This window comes from Podarcis pityusensis, assembly GCF_964106645.2.
Source record: "Podarcis pityusensis genome assembly, chromosome: 15".
Lineage (NCBI taxonomy): Eukaryota > Metazoa > Chordata > Lepidosauria > Squamata > Lacertidae > Podarcis > Podarcis pityusensis.
In genome coordinates, this window is record NC_138040.1 from 2,380,076 (window position 1) to 2,399,022 (window position 18,947).

General features: G+C 48.4%; 1 protein-coding gene across 1 annotated transcript; it reads right to left on the minus strand.

Annotated features, from left to right (window-relative positions):
• Window positions 1–6,349: 6,349 nt before the first annotated feature.
• TRARG1 (trafficking regulator of GLUT4 (SLC2A4) 1) lies at window positions 6,350–18,462 on the minus strand. Its single transcript, XM_080983272.1, has 3 exons — window positions 17,736–18,462; window positions 10,909–11,038; window positions 6,350–8,981 (listed from the first exon to the last, which is right to left on the minus strand). The coding sequence occupies exons 1-3, from the start codon at window positions 18,126–18,128 to the stop codon at window positions 8,962–8,964; spliced, it is 543 nt and encodes a 180-aa protein (XP_080839398.1). The 5' UTR covers window positions 18,129–18,462; the 3' UTR covers window positions 6,350–8,961.
• Window positions 18,463–18,947: the final 485 nt, after the last annotated feature.

Sequence of the window (18,947 nt, forward strand, 5' to 3'; positions counted from 1 at the left end):
CTTCTGGTAAATGAGTCACCATAGCCACTAAAGAGTCATGAAAAGTTGTATCCCAGACTTTTTAGACACATCTACCCATCTATTGGACGCGGGTGGCGCTGTGGATTAAACCACAGAGCCTAGGACTTGCCAATCAGAAGGTCGGCGGTTCGAATCCCAGTGACGGGGTGAGCTCCCGTTGCTCAGTCCCTGCTCCTTCCAACCTAGCAGTTCGAAAGCACGTCAAGTGCAAGTAGATAAATAGGTACCGCTCTGGCGGGAAGGTAAACGGCGTTTCCGTGCGCTGCTCTGGTTCGCCAGAAGCGGCTTAGTCCTGCTGGCCACATGACCCAGAAGCTGTACGCCAGCTCCCTTGGCCAGTAAAGTGAGATGAGCGCCGCAACCCCAGAGTCGTCTGCGACTGGACCTAAATGGTCAGGGGTCCCTTTACCTTTACCTTTACCTTTACCCATGTATTGTCTGAAAACAAAGGGGCGTATGGAAGCATGGTTCATCGGTGTCAACGACACAATGATGCTGCAACACAGAACTACCTTTCAGGTATGAACCAACAGCTCTGTCTCAGGCCACTGCAGAAAAGGTCCCCTCTGTGCTGTTGGCAGGGGGAGGGGCTATATTTGCAGTCATAGCTCCGCCTACTTTTTCCTTAAACTCCTGAAAAGCATAAGAAAATCAGAAAAGAGCCTGCTGGATCAGGCCAGTAGCCCATCTAGTTCCCAGCATCCTGTTCTCACAGGGGCTAACCACGTGCCCCACAGGAAATCCCACAAGCAAGACACAAGCAACTGGCAATCATACTGATAACGTATTTTGGTGCTTTTCTATTGCAAACTGCCCTCTGATCTTCAGATGGAAGAAATTTGATAATAATAATAATAATCCACAAGCCTTGCTGTGTCCTCAAGGTCTTCTCCTTAATCTCCCTGTTTCCACAGTTCTTCTGTTTGAATCCCCTCTTTCCCCCCTCAGGTCCTCTCGGGTCAAATAATTGCAGGCTGGTTCTAGATCTAAAATAAGACACAAAGGCAATTAAGCAAAATGAAGGGGGAGGCGAGTATGTGTGTAAAGAAATGAATGAATCTGCCTTAGCCCTTTTTGATGGAAATGTACTCCTGCGAAGGGGAAATCATCTTCCTTTCGGGATCTATTATTCATGGGGACCCATCGGGTTGTTGTATTTATTAATAATATAGAAGGTGGAAGAAGCTGGTCTCTGCAGCTGCTCTGATCTCCAGCAGCCTCGCACTTTCCACCTGCCTGGCTGGTCTCAGGTGTGTTGGCTGTCCAGCCAAGGAGGGTGCGGGGTGAGGGTGTTCCTTGGGAGCACGTCCTGTCTTGTCCAATCCTTGTCCAAGTTTGGGCTTGCTCCCCAAATCCCACCTCCCAGGCTGACTTCAGCCACAGGGGAACCTCTCGTGGCCGAGAGTCAAAAGCAGGTCAAACGCATGGAAAGAACTGGAACAACTCCCAGGATGCAGCCTCTGTGCTTTGAATCTTAAGAATCTCTTAGCAATTGGAGGAGGGGGGTGGGGATTTGTTTGTGTTTAAAATCCAAGTTTCTAGTCCTCATGTTCATAAGATAATGACAACTTTGGATCTTCCTGGCAAGGAAGGCCAGTATCGCTCCTTCACCGATGGTTTTCTGCCACTGTGCAGACATTTGTTTCCTGAAGACATTTTAACCTGTTAATTTTAATGTCTCCAAATGAATTTTGAAGGTGTGTTGCTTATATAATGCCTGGTGGTTGTTACATGGATTGCAGGTTGGCTACAGAATTGGGTTGGGTTTGCTGCTCCTCCTCCTCTCTCTTGTTTGATTATTTTGTCATTCCTTAACATGGTTTCTTTAAAAAACACCCTTGAGCCTTTAATTTAAGGGAAAAGGTATCTCTTATTACCTTAATTGTATATTAAAAGTACATCAATGGTAAAAAGTTGCCTGTGACTAATTAATGAGAAGAGCCCCTCAGCTGGATTGGGCCAAAGGAAGCCCCTCTGATCCAGCGGCATCTTCTGACAGTGATCAAATTCCCCTAAGAACCTTAGAACCAAGATAGACTGCCTTTGGACCTGGAGGTTCCATAAGAAGAGCCCACAGCTGGGTGAGGCCAGAGGAGGCCCATCTAGTCCAGCTTCTTCTTTTTTTTAAATGATATTTATTAAGGTTTCAAAGAAAAAATTACATAAATAAAAGAAAAAGAGAAAAAAAGAAAGAAAAATGAAAGAAAAATACAAAATACAGAAAAAAGATAAAAGACACTTTAAAAAAACACATCAATCTTTCCATGCCTTACATTCATTTCCTTGCTTCCCTGACCTCCTCACACCTCCCTTTTTTGTATTCCAGTTCTATTGGTTAATTCAGCAATTCCTTGCCCTCTTTGTTTTAGTCTTAAACCTTTAACTTAATATATTATAACTTTGGATTTTCACCTGTTAACAATCCATTTTTACATACACCTTTATAACATTGCTGCTTAAACCACTTAACTTCATTCTGACATCATTCTAACATTCATTAATTTTGCAGTATTTCTGTAAATAGTCTTTAAATTTCTTCCAATCTTCTTCCACCGACTCTTCTCCCGACTCTAGTCCAGCTTCTTCTAGTGACCAAGCAGTGCCCCAAAGGGAATCGCACAGGCAGGACCTCTGAGCACCACAGCAACACTCTCTCTGTCTGTGACTCCCAGCAGACGTATTCGGGGGCATCCAGCCTCCGACAGTGAAGGTATTCCCAAATTCATCATGGTTTCAATCAGCTATGTCCTAAGTCCTACAGATCAAGCTTTTCACTGCAAAGTTAATGAATTAAAATAGTGTCTGTGCCCCCTCTCCCTTCAGGACTGCAAATATGTTTGTGGCCTTTCAAATAGGTTCTGGGGGTCAGCAAACTAAGGCCCAGGGGCCAGATCCAGCCCAATCGCCTTCTTAATCCGGCCCGCGGATGGTCCGGGAATCAGCGTGTTTTTACATGAGTAGAATGTGTGCTTTTATTTAAAATGCATCTCTGGGTTATTTGTGGGGCATAGGAATTTGTTCATTTCCCCCCTCAAAATATAGTCCGGCTCCCCACAAGGGCTGAGGGACAGTGGACCGACCCCCTGCTGAAAAAGTTTGCTGACCCCTGCTGTAAGCTTTTCAAGGAATGTGCTTGTTCGTGGTTCCTACCCCCCTTCCATCTAAGAGGAGTTATGTTTTCTCGCTTCTGTACCCAAAGCCTTAATCTAATTGGACAAGCCAGTTAGCACGTCTCCCACCAGGCAAGCAGAGATGGAAACACGAATTTTGCCTTAGCTGTAAAGATCCCTGCTGCAGGTCTTGTCCACCGGCCCATAAAGTCACAATCTGAGAAGACAAAAATCCCCCTACGAACCCAGAATATGCTGAAGCAGTGTAGCACCCCAAAGTGTTGGCTGGGGGCTTTCTGGGGTGACATTTAGTGCTGCGTTCACAGCCCTAACTTGAGATGCCACTAGGGGATTGAATTTGGGACCTCCTGCATGCAAAGGAGGCGGCTGTACCAAACAGCTGTGGTTGCTCCCCTTACAATAAACCAAGATGTTAGTCCTCATGGCTCTGAGCAAAGGGTTGAAATGCAAGCATATGCCTTATAGAGATTCCAACCTGTGGTCCAGACAGCTCAGTGTTTTCCACACTTACTGGCAGTAGCAGCAGCAGCAGCTCTCTGGGGTTTCATGCAGGAGACATTCCTGGCCACATCTGGAGATATGTCACAGGGGCGGGTTGAACCTGGCGCTTTCTGCAAGCGGAACAGATGCTCTCAGCCTCCCCTCTCCCCTCCTCCCACACTTTACAGATCAATTCTGCTGATTGTGTAAACTGGCTTACAGCCAGGGAGATGATGACGAGGGGGGAAAGGCGGGTTGTGTTTTATTTTATTTTTAATTTGCTTTGCTGCGATAATGCAAGCTTGGCTGTTGCCGTGAACTCACTTCCATTTGGCAGGGAGAGCCGGATGGGAAGAGAGTTGCAGCAGATCCACTCGGGGGAAGAAAACGCCTCCGGAGGGAACCTGCTTTTGGGGAGGTGGTGGCGGGCGTTGCTGCAAAGCGGGATTCATAGAATCATAGAATCATAGAGTTGGAAGAGACCACAAGGGCCATCGAGTCCAACCCCCTGCCAAGCAGGAAACACCATCAGAGCACTCCTGACATATGGTTGTCAAGCCTCTGCTTAAAGACCTCCAAAGAAGGAGACTCCACCACACTCCTTGGCAGCAAATTCCACTGTCGAACAGCTCTTACTGTCAGGAAGTTCTTCCTAATGTTTAGGTGGAATCTTCTTTCTTGTAGTTTGGATCCATTCTGTCGCTGCTGGCTGTAGACCCCTGCAGTCCAAATCCCAGCAGCTCGCAACTCATTCCGGACAAAGTTGCTGCTTCCATTTTGGTAGCTGAATTCAGCTTCCAGCTCTGAAAGTCTTGTCTTTCTGCTTATCTGTGTCGGGGAACCTGCAGCCTTCCAGGTCATGCTGGACTGAAGACTCCCAGCATCCCATTTCCGCATCAGCCAGGCTGGTTAATGTGAAGGCCATAAGGATAAGGAGAGCCTGCTGGATCAGGCCCAACATCCTGGTCTCACAGTGGCCAGCTGGATGCCTCATGGAGGGAAACCCTCAAGCAGGGCCCAAGCACAAGAGTCCTCTTCCCTGCTGTGGTTTCCAGGGACTGGGATGCAAAAATATTTCTGTCTGCAACTGTGGAGACATGGCCATCAGAGTCATAATAACATTATCCTCTGCGAATTCATCTTTTAAAACCATCCAAGTTGGTGGCATCATAGTCTCCTGTGGGAGGGAGTTCCATAGTTTATGCACTGCATGTAGAAGGACTACAACTAATCCAGAATGCAGCAGCTAGACTGGTGACTGGGAGCGGCCGCCAAGACCACATAACACAAGTCTTGAAAGACCTACACTGGCTCCCAGTATGTTTCTGAGCATAATTCAAAGTGTTGGTGCTGACCTTTAAAGCCCTAAACAGCCTCAGCCCAGTATACCTGAAGGAGCGTCTCCAGCCCCAGCACTCCGTGTGGACGCTGAGGTCCAGCGCCGAGGGCCTTCTGGTGGTTCCCTCCCTGCAAGAAGCCAAGTTACAGGGAACCAGGCAGAGGGCCTTCTTGGTGGTGGCGCCCGCCCTGTGGAACGCCCTCCCACCAGATGTCAGAGAGAACAACAATTGGGGGAGAAATTCAGTTGAAGTTGAATTCAATTCAAACCTGCCAATTTTGCAGTTTCCAAAGCAGTGTGGGAAACGTAAACACAGTGATCCTTTGGAATTTGAACTGGTGTTAATTTTGGGGTGCAGTTCTTCAGCTGGAGAAGGCCCGCCAAGATTTGTGTGCTGGCGGGAAGTGTGTGCAAAAGTGCATGTGACACATAAGGATGCACTATGTTGTGTGTATCTATTACTGGCAAAAATGAGTATATTTTATAAATGAGTACAAATGAGCCCTAAACGGCCTCGGTCCTGTATACCTGAAGGAGCATCTCCACCCCCATCGTTCTGCCCGGACACTGAGGTCCAGCTCCGAGGGCCTTCTGGTGGTTCCCTCGCTGCGAGAAGCCAAGTTACAGGGAACCAGGCAGAGGGCCTTCTTGGTGGCGGCACCCGCCCTGTGGAACGCCCTCCCTTCAGTTGTGAAGGAAATAAGCAGCTATCTTATTTTTAAAAGACATCTGAAGGCAGCCCTGTTTAGGGAAGTTTTTAATATTTAATGCTGTATTGTTTTTAACACTCGATTGGGAGCCGCCCAGAGTGGCTGGGGAAATTCAGCCAGATGGGCGGGGTATAAATAATTTATTATTATTGTTGTTGTTATTATTTGGGGAGAGGTTTGCACTGAGATGCCGACATGTTTCCACAAGGAGAGAAGCTGCTCAGGCAAAGAAGCATTTTTAAGGGCTGCAGTTTACAGGGTTTCTTTGCAGCTGCAACGTCGCTTTAACCAGATTGCTCTTCCCCAAACTTCAGATAGGCAAGACCTGCTTATTATTATTTTCCTGAATTGCACCTGCAGTTAAACCTCCCCAGTCGTGTTGGTTAGAGCAGGGCTGGCCATCCCCTGAGGGGCTCACCTCTGAAACACACAGGGCTGGGGTCAACACAGGTGTATTGCCTGACTCAGAGCGGAGACAGCAGCCGGCCTCTTACGAAGTCCTGAATTCCACAGCATCTCAGCAGTCAGGAGTAGAAAATGAGGCTGGGTGCAGCGAGCAATGGATATTTCATTTTTATGAGACCTCTGGCAAGGGCTTTTATTTAACTGGTACCTCCCGCTTCACGATCTGGAAGGGACTGTTTCAACAGACTTGAGTCCAGCCCAGGTTTTGACCATGCATGGTAACTTTTCTGTTTATTTGTCATCATGCCAAGAAGTATAAAGACAAAAATACGATACAATCTCTTGCAGAAAAGGAAGAAATGGAAGACAGAGATATTTTCATCCAAAAATAAAGGAGACCCCCCCAGAATTCCCAAACACCAACCTAGAGTCTGTAGAAATGAGAAGATAGAGACAGTTTGGCTGCCTCAATTTCTTTTCTTTTCTCCCTGGGATGGATGTGTGAATGCTGCTTCCTTGCATGATCTCTCGCGAAGGATCAAGCCTCCCAATCCCCAGTGAAAAGTAAATGCTGACTCCATTGCTAGGCCAGTGGATTAATAAATCTCCAAATATTCTGATAATTGATTCTATGGAATGTGTGGAGTCCAGATGTTTACAGCAGGAATGATCAGAACTTCCCCAAAACATCCCAGAACACAGGAAATGGCCTTCTACCAAGCCAGTTCATTGCTGTATCTTAGCTCAGTCCTCATGTGGACGCTACAACTCTACAATTATATGATTCTATCCATCGCTGTGTTCATTTTCCTTTACCTTTAGCCTAACCCTTTCCTGCCATGCAGCTTCCAGAAGGTTGCCCTTTGGCCAGAAAAGTCCTCCCACCCCTGACTGGCAGCAGCTCTCCATGGATTCAGGCAGGAGTTTCCCTCCATCCTACTTGGACATTGCAGGGATTGAAGCTGGAACCTTCTGCATGCCAAGCAGATGCCCTGTGGCCATTTCCCTAAGATCCTAGTCCTCATGGTTCTGGAAAAAAAGGTTGATTTAAAGAGGAATCTGCCTTCTGTCCCTTGGCCATAAAAACGTTAAGGAAAGCTCTGCTGGATCAGACCAAGGGCACATCTAGTCCTGTGTCCTGTTCCCACAGGCATCAACCAGATGCCTATTATGGGAAACCCACAAGCAGAACCTGAGCACAAGAGCCTAAATAAGTACAGGTACCTCACAGCTTGCACACATTTGTGTGCATTCAGTTTTATTCGCTTGGCAATCAATTGCCGTATTTTTCGCTCTATAAGACGCACCAGACCACAAGACGCACCTAGTTTTTGGAGGAGGAAAACAAGAAAAAAATATTCTGAATCTCAGAAGCCAGAACAGCAAGAGGGATCACTGCGCAGTGAAAGCAGCAATCCCTCTTGCTGTTCTGGCTTCTGGGATAGCTGCGCAGCCTGCATTCGCTCCATAAGACGCACACACATTTCCCCTTACTTTTTAGGAGGGAAAAAGTGAGTCTTATAGAGCAGAAAATATGGTAATTAAAAAGGCGGCAGAGTTGCGTGAAAAAGGACTTTGGCAATCCCGCCCGCCATTGAACCCAATGTGTTTTGACTATAAACGATTTTGGCTTTACGTGTGACCCCCAAAACGTAACCCCAGCGTTACTTGAGAGTCACCTGTACTTCTTTTTATGTGGCCTGAAACTTCCATTGTTCAGTGTCGCTGGGTGTCTCTGTATTCTAGTGTTGTGAGAGAGGGAGAAAAGGGTTTTCTGCACCCACTTTCCCATTGGGAGAACTGGTGCTGCCTTCAGAGGCTGGAACTGCCTCTCTTCGTTGTATCTGCTTGTCCTGCATATTATTTTTAAACAGGTTTATAATTTATTTTAACGAAGGGATGTGGAACGATCCCTTTTCACATCCCAGCCCTGATGGGTGCCGGATCGAGCTGTTGGGAGACGCAGAAGTGGGGCCCTTTTCCCTCAGCCGCCCCAGGGATGAAACGTCCTTGGGTCGCGGAGAGAGGCAGCGGACCGCCACTAATTCTCCAGCGTGGGCCTCTCTTGCAAAAAGGAAAAAAACACCCCACAAAACAACCCATCATGCGTCGCGCAGGACCAAGCAAGCACAAGGATGGCGCCTGGGCAGTGAGACAAGGCTCAGCTGTGAGTTTCTCCTATTTCTATGTACAGGCATGCAAATGGTCATCAAAAATATACAAAACAGAATTCCCTCTCGACGCCCACACCTTCCCTTGATCCCTGCTCCAGAACCATCCCTGCAGAGGAGAAGCAGTATTTGGAATGGGCTGGGCGGCTCGGTGGATTTTCCTTCTCAATTTTTTCTGCACGGCAATAGGAGTGATTTCTGCCCAACCACCACGGAGAGGCAAAGCATCCAGCTGTACAAAACCCAGTTCACGGCCGCTGGCGTGGGGGGAAGCGGGAGATCAAGGAGAGTTTTGCTTTGGGAGAAATGCGTCTCCTCTTGACGGTTCTCCGTGCCCGTCCGTGTCTTTCTCTCTGTGTGGCAGATGACGAGGTAGAGAGTTCCTGTGCCAGGCAGGAAGGGATCTTCATTCTTCCCCTCCTGCCGAGTCCCGTTCACTGGATTGTACGTTTTGTTTGTCCCCTGGAAATAAACTTTTTTTGTGATCCGAAAGGCTAATGGTGAAGATGGGCATGCTGTAATTCTGTCCAAGGATGGGAGCAGGATAGGGTTGGGCTGTGGAGGACGCCCATGTTTTTCTCCCGCTGAAAAAGTCCTTCCTTTTGCAACTGAGCGGAAATGGGAGGCATCCCACGGCCACTCGAAAACACAAATAAATATGCGGGTCGAAGGGCCACCTCTTTTTCCCTCAAGCTTTGCTCATGCTAATTTGATTGCAGGTAACCTGGAGGTGAGGAGAGAGAAAGAGAGAGAAAGAGGGTAGTTTTGTTCAGGCAGTTTTTACAAGCACAAGACAGGTGTGTTCCTGTTACAATTTTATTTGCAATGCAGGCATCTCAGCTAAATAATCCCCGACAGATGGCCAGCCAACCTCTGCTTTAAAAGCTTTAGTGAAAGAGGGGCAATAGATATTGGTCATAACATAGAAATGGAAGCATGGGAATGACTGTGGAATATGGGCATAAAACTGACAGCATCTTCTGGTTTAAGAGAAAGTTATAGGAACATGTTATAACACCTAGTAGATTGGCAAAAACGTCTAATTCAAAATCGAATAAGTATTGGAAATGTAAAGAGAAAGAAGTTAGCTTTCCCCATATGTGGTGGTCTTGCAATAAGGTTAAAGCTTACGGGGAAGTGATATATAATGAATTGAAAAAGATCTTTCAGATAACATTTGCTAAAAAAACTCCAACCCAGAAGCTTTTCTCTTGGGAATTATGGGATCAGAACTACCAACAGTATAGAGGTTAGTTTTTGTGTGCGACCACAGCTGCGAGAATGTTATTTGCTCAAAACTGTAAGAAGAAGAATTGTAAGAAGAGGTCCCAACAAAAGAGAATGGTTACAGAAACTAATGGAGTACGCAGAAATGGCAAAACTTACAGGGAGAATAAGAAATCAGTATAACAAACTTTTTAGAAAGGAATGGAAATGGTTTATTGAGTATTTGCAAATAAACTGTAAACAGGTGAAGCCATTGGCAGGATTATTGTAAAAACCTGCAGTTTCAAAAATATATATGAGATATATATGAGAATAGTTGATTAAAAGAATGAGTATGCAGGAAAGGACGAAAATGAATGTAAAGAACTGCAGAAAGGCGGAAAGGAGTGGAAGTTGGAGATGTTAAAATGATGGTTGAATAATTGTATATAAATTACATTTAAAATTATTTTTAGAAAACCTTTAGAGAAAGAGGGTCCACCACCTTCCGAGGGAGACAATTCCACGATTGAATGGCTCTTCCTCTCAGAATCTCCTTCCTAAAGTTTAGTTGCAATCTCCTTTTTCGCCATTTGAATGCACTGGCTCAGGCTCTACCACTAAGCCGCTCTGCATTATAAACTCCTTGCAGACAGAAACATGGGGGTTTTTTGTCTGGGATATGCTGTCAAAGCTCTCCTTTTTCCCCCCTTCCCTGCCACCAAAATTGAAAGAGGTGAGGCAGAATAATTTCCTTGAAGGGAGCAAAGAACAGTTTTTTGATCTGGCCCGGAGCTGCGGGGAGGGGAGCCCTGCAAAGACCGTCCTTGGAAATCACGTCGTTTCGTTAGAATCATAGAATCTTAGAGCTGGAAGGGACCCCGAGGGTCATCTAGCCCAACCCCCTGCAATGCAGGAATCTTTTACCCACAACCCTGAGATTAAGAGCCTCATGCTCTGCCACCTGAAATTCCAGGCTTTTTCCTTTTCATTCATTTTATTATTTCCACCCCACCCATCTGGCTGGGTTTCCCCAGCCACTCTGGGCGGCTTACAGCATATATCAAAACATCAGCCATTAAAAACTTCCCAATACAGAGCTGCCTTCAGATGTCTTCTAAAAATTATGTAGTTCTTTGTCTGCTTGACATCTGAAGGGAGGGTGCCACTACTGAGAAGGCCCTGTGTACTGTTACATGTGAAGGACTGTATGTCTTGTGCTCACTACATGATGGTATTTTATAATCCTAGGCTCCTTGTTGATCTTTTGATAGGGAAACGTCTTGAATCGGTTGCCTAAACACAGCAGCCGGATGTCAAAATAATTGCATGCGGTGGAAGAATAATGGTGTTGGTGTTGAACATGCCGTCTTGGTTTGAGCTCTCTTTAGGGTTGTGAGCGAGTGTCTCTGGAGGAATTGGGGGGGACACGGGTTGGTACCTACCTGTGAACTTCAGTGTGCAAACCACGATGATGAGGGTCCCCAGGACGATGGAGATGATGCTGAGGAATCTGGCAACCCGCCCCAACCGCCGCGCGCCATCCACATCTCCCTGTTGGCAGCTGTTCCTAGACTGTCAAAAGAAGGGAGGGGAGGAGAGAAAATTGGATCCGTCTTAGACCTGTGCGCTGCCATTCACCCCCCTGGTTCATGCTGTGTGAGGACACAGGGGGCTTCTCTCGCGCTTGACCCGGAAGCCGCAGTTGGGGCAGGATGCTGCCCCACGATTGCTGACGAGAGTGAGGCCTTGTCAGCACAGAACATCTGTGCTCAGAGATCTTCACCGGTTGCCAATTTGGCATCTTACTGTGGCAGCATCTACCCTTTGGAACTCCCTGCCTCTTGATATCAGGCAGGCACCTTCACTGAGCTCTTTTCAGCGCCTGCTAAAAACATTCTTATTTAGGCAAGGCTGCCCGGTTGTTTAGAAGTTTAATGTGGGTTTTGATCTGTATTCAGTCTACTGTTATTTTAACATCTTTGGAAGTTTTGAATTTTTGCTGTTGGGTCATCTTACAGTATTGATAATTTTAGCTTTTTTTTGTAAACCACTTTGAGTTGGTTTTTTTTTAATAAAAACAACCACCACCACCAAGTGGTGTGGGTGTGGGTGGGTGTGTATATATATATATATATATATATATATATATATATATGAACTAAATGAATAAATCTAGCACTGGAAAGTAAATTCTCCAAGCCAGCAGCCTTGAGGTCCATGTATGGATGCATAGACAAATTTCTAAAATAATAATATTTCTGTAACACCTTTAAAAAGGACCCCTGTGCAGCTTCCCACATGGGTAAGGTGTACATATAGAGCATCTGCTTTGCATGCAGAAGGTCCCTGCCTGGTTCAATCCCCGAAATCTCCAGGTTAGGATTGTATTGGCTTTATTTGCTGCTGTAGCACACAGCTGGCTCATGTTTACATTACAAATGAGAAACCTTCGATGTGCATGTCTGTGTGGTGCTTTTACTTAGGTCTACACTGCTTTCACTCACACACACCTTTCTAGGTCAACCCCTGGCTAGCCAACTTCCCCCCTTTATTAAATCTTCCCCCACCCTTGATTCTAGATTTCCCATTAAACCCTCCCTTGCAACCTGAACCCACTTCCACAGCTGTGCACAATTAAAAAAAAAAACCTTCACCATGGGAAAAGCTGGGTTGCGCATATATATATATAGAGAGAGAGAGAGAGAGAGAGAGAGAGTGCGTGTGTATTAAAAGAAATGTAGTATAAACACTGACAACTGGGAAACACTGGCCTGCGAGCGCTCCAGTTGGAGAACAGCCTTTACCAAAGGTGTCATGGGCTTTGAAGACGCTCGAACTCAGGACGCAAGGGAGAAATGTGCTAAGAGGAAGGCACGCTTGGCAAATCCACACCGGGATCAACTCCCGCCCGGAAACCAATGTCCCCACTGCGGAAGGACATGTGGATCCAGAACTGGCCTCCACAGCCACTTACAGACTCATTGTTAAAACTTTGTTTATGGAAGACAATCTTACTCGGCTACGAGGGATAGAAGAAGAAGAAGAAGAAGAAGAAGAAGAAGAAGAAGAAGAAGATACACACACACACATTTTTCATGGATTCACTCCCAGGTAAACGGGGTTATGACTGCAGTTTATAAGCCTGTTTTTGCTGTTGCTGCTAATCGGGGAGATGGCCTCTGTGTGTGCTTCCGTGGCGGAGAATCGAAGTTATCTTTGCGAAACGGTGGAGTATGTAATGGTCCTCTGGGGCTGCTTTCGGTAATCAAATGGGCACAGGTGGCAAAAACATCACACGCTCCTGACTTGTAACAAAATAACAGGGAGTCAGGAAATACTTCTTAGTGGCTCTTTTCTCAACCTGAAAGGGGACAGAAATGCTGACCCGCCTTCCAATAATCCTTCGGAAGAGCCTGGCTGCTTGAGCAGACCAAAGGTCTGCCTTCAACGTCCTCTTACATTTGATCCTTAGTAAGCCCTGCTCAAAGCTGTTTGCACCACCCAAAGGTTTACGCAGTTCTCTCACCACAGACTTTAAATGGCTGCAATAAGCTGATGTGAACTTCTACTTCTATTCATGAATATGCAATAAAATGTATTTGCTGATCACTGAAATGCAGCAGCATGATCCAGGTAACAGCAACAAGATTGCATCTCCAAAAACTAAATCTTAACTGCAGAAACAATCTCTTAAACAAAGATGGTCCATCCAGCATCCTCTACTTTGCAGGATGCATTTGGGAAACTCACAAGGAGCCTTCTGCTGAGTCAGACCATCTGGCTCAGTTCTGTCTACACTGACTGGCAGCAACCGATCTCCAGAGTTTCAGAGGACGAGCCTCTGCCTGGAGGTTAAACCTGTGACCTTTGGCATGTAAGGCAGATATTCCACCACTGAGCTGTGACTCCCTAAAATTAAAGATCCTAGTCCTCATGGTTCTGAATAAAGGGCTGGTTAAAATAATAATAATAATAATAATAATAATAATGCAGGAAGCTGTCTTATTCTGACACAGACCATTTGGTCCTTCTAGCTAAAGATTGTCTACACTGACTGGCAGCAACTCTCCAGGATTTCAGCGAAGGGGACATTCCCAAGCCTACCTGGAAATGCCTGGGATTGAACCCAAGGCCTTTTGCATGCAAGGCAAATGCTCTACCACTGTGCTACAGCCCTTCCCAGGTGTGAGGGCAGGACATAAACGGCAGTGACCCTCCCCGGTTGTCTGCCCCCCAGTCGTACTCTGATAACCTTTAAATTAGATTACTGCAAAGTGTTAAATGTAGGGCTGCTTCTGAAGAAGGTTCAGAAACATCAGTTGGTGCACAATTTGGCAGCCAGGTTGCTCACCGGTGCAAGACACCAATCCTGGCCTAATTGCAGTGGCTGCCAATTAGTTTTCAGGCCCAATTTGAAGTGCTGGTTTTGACCTATTAAACCTTTAATGGCTCACGACAGCCTCTCCCCATACGAACTGTCCCAGACTCTGTGTTCATCATCTGAGGCCCTTCTTCATGTTTCTCCTTCACGAGAGGGCAGAAACATGAGAACGGGGCCTTTTCTGCAGTGGCTCCCCATTTGTGGGATGCTCCCCCCAGGGAGGCTCGCCTGGCGCCTTCATTGCATATCTTTAGGTGCCAGGAGAAAACATTCACTTTCTCCTAGGCCTTTGGCTAATTAAACATTCTGTGACCCTTTAAATGTGTTTGTGGGAGTTGTTTTTGAACTTGGTTTTATTATGTATTTTGTGTTCTCATTTTGTAATTTTTTATGTTGTGAGCTGTCCTGCGGTCTTCTGATTAAGGGTGCCGTACAAATTTAATGAATAAATAAAATATTCAAAGGGCCTGCTGCTGATTCTGCCTATGGAGGCTCCATTCTTAACTATCTGACTTCGTAAGAACATCTGGAGAGGCCTTTCTGGAGCCTAAGGCCCACCTAGGCCCAGCAACCTCCACCCTGCTGTCTGGCCATCTGGGTGCCTCTGGGATGCCCCTGAGCAGGACAGGAGTGCAAATGCCCTCCCCATGGCATTCTTCATCATCTCTTGGTCTCCTGAGATAGACTTCATCTGAACCTGGGGGCTCCGCATTGCTATTGCCAGATCGATCCTACTTGCCGGTCTTGAGAAACAAGTGTTTTCATGTGGTTAGTATGGATGCGGGGCTCAAATGCGCCACGACCCCCTCTTTCCATGTCCTACTCAGCCTGCTGTCTTATCTGTGGACAAGCCCTGTACAGAGCCTTTCTCCCCATTGCCTATCATGAGCTGAGTGGCAGGCCATCTGCCTTGCATGCAGAAGGTGTCAATCGCCGATGGCATCCTCAGGTAGGGCTGGGCAAGGCTCCCTGCCTAAAATCCTGGAGAGCTGCTGCCAGCCAGTGTCCTGAGCTAGATGGACCAATAAGGCAGCTTCCTGTGTTCCTATTCAAACATGCCCTTAATTCAGCACCAATGAGGGCTAGCATCTTGATTCATTTTTAAGGGATGGGCCGTAGCTCAGTGGTAAAGCGTCAGTTTTACATGCAGAAGGTCCCAGGTTCAAATTCTGGCTGCGTCCCCAGCCAGGGCTTGGAGAAGGGATCCCTGATCTAAAACACTGGTGAGCCACTGCCAGCCAGTGTAGGCAGTACTAAGCTAGATGGAGCAACGTTCTGACTCGGTGTTAAGGCAGCTTCCTGTGTTCAGTCTGGAACCACTCTGCGTTTCCCTGAAAAGCTTCCCCTGTTTTGGAGGACTCCTGGCTGCTACCATGGACAGCTCCCTCTTTGCTTCTCTCTCTTTGAGCTTTTATATTATTAACCATTAATCCAGCCTTGGCCATCCTGCCGCCCTCCAGCTGTTCTGGACTACAATTCCCATCAGCTCAGCCAGCACAGCTTTTTTCTTCACATCATCCACTGCTCTGCCAAGTTTACACAGCCAACCCTGTAACCCCTGGCCAGAGGAGATGCTCTTAGAATTCCCCAATAGTGTTGGCTGCCCTTTTCCCCACCTCTCCCAGCCCTGCGTGGCAGCTAAACCTTAGTCCTCTCTATTTCTCAGCTCAGCCTTCTCAGACCATGTCAAAAGCGTAAGCGTTGCCTCTGAGCACGCCAAGCGCGCCGGGCCTTTTCCTGCCAGATACCTGCCCTCTACACCCTTAGGGGCGCAGGTGAGTGGCTGCCCTCATCTCAGCCCAAAGGTGGAACTTGAGAACCGACACGCCCCGTTTTAGAAATTAAAAGAGCATCCTGCACAGCGGGGGGTTGGGGGTTGGGGGTTGGACTAGATGACCCTTTGGGCCCCTCCCAACTGTACCATGCTAGAATTCTGTGCTCTGTTCCCCCTCCACCCTTCCCTTCCTTCCTTCCCCCGCTGCAACTGTCAGGAGGCCTTCCTGGAGCCAAATCGAGAGAGAGAGAGAGAGAGAGAGAGAGAGAGAGAGAGAGGCATAGGCCTCCTTGTGCCAACCCTAGGGATGAACCTCCTCAGCATCCAAGTTCAACCCCACATATGCTTGGTTGTTTCCAGAGACTGGGGGGGGGGGGAAGAAACAGGAAGAAACCCCAGTATGGATGCCCAGAGCTTTCTATAGTCAGCTCAGTGGAATGGAAACGAATTATTCCTCCTTCCCTCTAGTCATCCCAGGGAAGCTGTGTGACTTCTGAGGGGGGTGCTGCCCCCCAACAAACTTTGGATCCTCCTCTCTTCTTCCTTCCTTCCTTCCTTCCTTTCCTTTATAGCCCACCTTTTTCTCCCAAGTTGCTCAAAGACGGCATCCGTGTCTCTCCCCCATCTCATTTAATTCCTACAACAGCCATGCGAAGTAGGTCGGGCTAAGAGGATGGTGACTGGCCCCCCAGGATCACACCCAGAGAACTTCGTATATCCAAGTGGAACTTCATATATCCAGGTCTCTCCCACGCTAACCACTACACCCCCGCTAGTTCATACGCCTTTGTGACCAGGAGACTTTTGCCCGTTTTGAGGTTCTCTGGACCGCTGTGGTCCTGCCATTCTTTGCAGGGGATCCTGTTAACACATGGCTGCCCCTCACCTTGCTGGTAAGCGCACCCACAGGATGGGAATGGAAGGGGGCACACCCCCACACAGACAGAGGTTAATGTACAACCAAATATGCATCTATCAGCTCTGGAAACTGCGCTCTGAGCTCTCTTACCCTCCCCGCGGCAGAAGCTTGTGTTTGTTCTTTGTGCTCAGAGGCACTCTGTACATGTTCAGGGTAGTCTTTCTATTTCGACATTACATGGCAACAAGTTCTGGCAACCGTCCCCCGTCCCCCCATTTCCTCACTCTATAATTTTTTACATCTCTCTCCGACAAAATCCAGAGCCAAGCAAGAGACGCCTAGGCTGTTCTTGACACGTCTTAACTTAAGTGGGATCTGACGCCAACCCATGTCTAGCTGGGGCGGATGGGAAGGAAGAGGGCAGGGTGTGGAGCTATTGATCAACTTCGTTTGCTAAGCAGAAGAGGGAATTAGACACACACACACACACACACACACACACACACACACCAACCAACCAAAAACCCTTGTAATTTGGCCCGCGAATTAAATAGATTTTATTGCTGTGTAATCCTCGACATCTCTGCTCAGAACTGCCATTGAATTCAACGCGCCTTACTCCCAGGTCAGCGGGTATAGGGTACCGCAGCCTTAATTCAGTCGTGAGCAAAATTCTACACTTGAAAGGGCACTTCTAGCATAATATTAATATTATTAAATTCCCCCAAATCCTCACGCTCTGTTTAAGTCTTTCTCCCATCTCCCCAATCCACAAAACGCACGCGCCCCACCCCGTATTTGGGAAGGGAGCTGCTGTATTTGGAGTCTGTTATGCAGGGAAAGTTATAAATTACGATTATTCACTCTTTGTTTTCTCCTGCTCCTCTTCCCAGCTAGGTCGACATGATTGCATATTCTTTCTCTCTCACACGCAAACCCCCAAAAGTCGGGTCCTTCCGAAACTGGAAGAACAGTCCACTCCAAAACGTGCAGTTCACAGACTTTTGGAGGAACTAAGACACCCCTCCCTTACCGACACTCTTCTTCCATTCTCCCCGATGTAACGCCCTCTGCTCAAGTTTTAAACGCAGCTACAAAGTTCCCGCCGGGGACTTCCGCGCTCCGCGACTCCCCGACGCCGTGTCCATGTCCCTGGTGCGCCCAGGACGCACAAGGAACTTGGCGAGGGCGGCGCGTCTTTGCGCACAGCCGGAGTCCCGAGGGGACGCGCTGGAGCCGGGGAACGGCTGCTTACCATGATGGAGAAGACTAAGGCCAGGATGTTGAGGGGCCAGATGGGGCAGAAGCAGGAGAAGATGGCCAGCGGGAGGTAGTCCCGCGAGCGGCCCGGCTCGTGGAGGTTGGAGGTGGTGGCCGTGGACGAGGCGCGCCCCAGGCTGAGCCGCGACGGCGAGAGCGACGTGGCCTCCAGCTTCCCCTCCGAGCCGGACTGGTAAGGCAGGCTGTGGTGGCCGTTGCGCTCGGCCTCGCCCCCGGCGGGCGCTTCATCACTGCCTTCTCCACCGGCTGAGAAGGACTTCGGAGCTACCCCGACGGCGGTCAGCAGCTTCTCCGTCTCGTGCGAGTCCACGGGCGGAGGAGAGTTCTCCAGCGCCTTCGCCAGCGGCGCCTCCGTGTTGATGGCCATGGCTGCGCCGCGCTTAGACTCCCATGATCCGGGCGAAGGCGCAGGGGGTCCGGGGAGGGAGCCGCAGGCGCCGCCTCGACGGGATCACACGCGCCTCGCCCTGGTGCTGGGGGCTCTCTCTGTCCCTTCCTGCCTCTTGCTCGGTCGCTTTCCTGACCCAGCCACGCAGGCTTCTCTCTTATCCGCCGCGCTCGCCTTTCTCTCTCCAGAGCGCTCTTTGGCAACTGCGCGCCGGTCGGTCGAAGGGGCCGCCCAGGCTGGGTTGTGAGCTCACCGAGGAGGCAAGAGGAGGAGGAGCCAGAGCGCCTTCCCTGACGCTCGCTTGCCCCAAGGCACGGCCCGTCAACCACCGGCAATGGGCAGGTTGCTTTGGTTGTGTGGTGGAGAAGCGGGGTTTGGAAAGCAGCTCCCGGTAGGGACTTGGCCGGTGGGAAGCAGCAGCCGCAGCCCTGGAGAAGGCAGATGGAGGCTGGAATTGTCTCCTTATTCCCCGTTCCTTACTCCTGCGTCTCCTTACTTTCCTTATTCCCAAATCATTTCTTCTTGTCCCTAATTCCTAAATCTCAGTTCCTTCTTCATATTTAGCAGTTATTTCCTTACACCTCCTTCTCAGTTCCTTGTTCCTAGTCCTCAAGGAAACCTCAGCTGGATGGATCAAACCAACCTTAGTGATTCTACCCCATCACCCCTTTCCCACCCACGGGCACCCACCAGGCGCCTTAAGGAAGCTCACTGGGCAGGGCACTGGAGGCAGAAGCCCTCTCTGGTTGTTGCTTCCCCAGCTGCTGACGTTTACAGATAGACTGCCTCTGAATCTGG

What these genes read in the sequence shown, in the direction of transcription:
- TRARG1 (XM_080983272.1), bottom strand. Translation starts at nt 18,128, where the DNA reads ATGGCCATCAACACGGAGGCGCCGCTGGCGAAGGCGCTGGAGAACTCT. An exon ending in CCTTAGTCTTCTCCATCATG is followed by an intron (nt 11,039 to 17,735) that starts GTAAGCAGCCGT and finishes TTCTTTTGACAG; the next exon opens with TCTAGGAACAGCTGCCAACA. An exon ending in TTGCACACTGAAGTTCACAG is followed by an intron (nt 8,982 to 10,908) that starts GTAGGTACCAAC and finishes CCTCACCTCCAG; the next exon opens with GTTACCTGCAATCAAATTAG.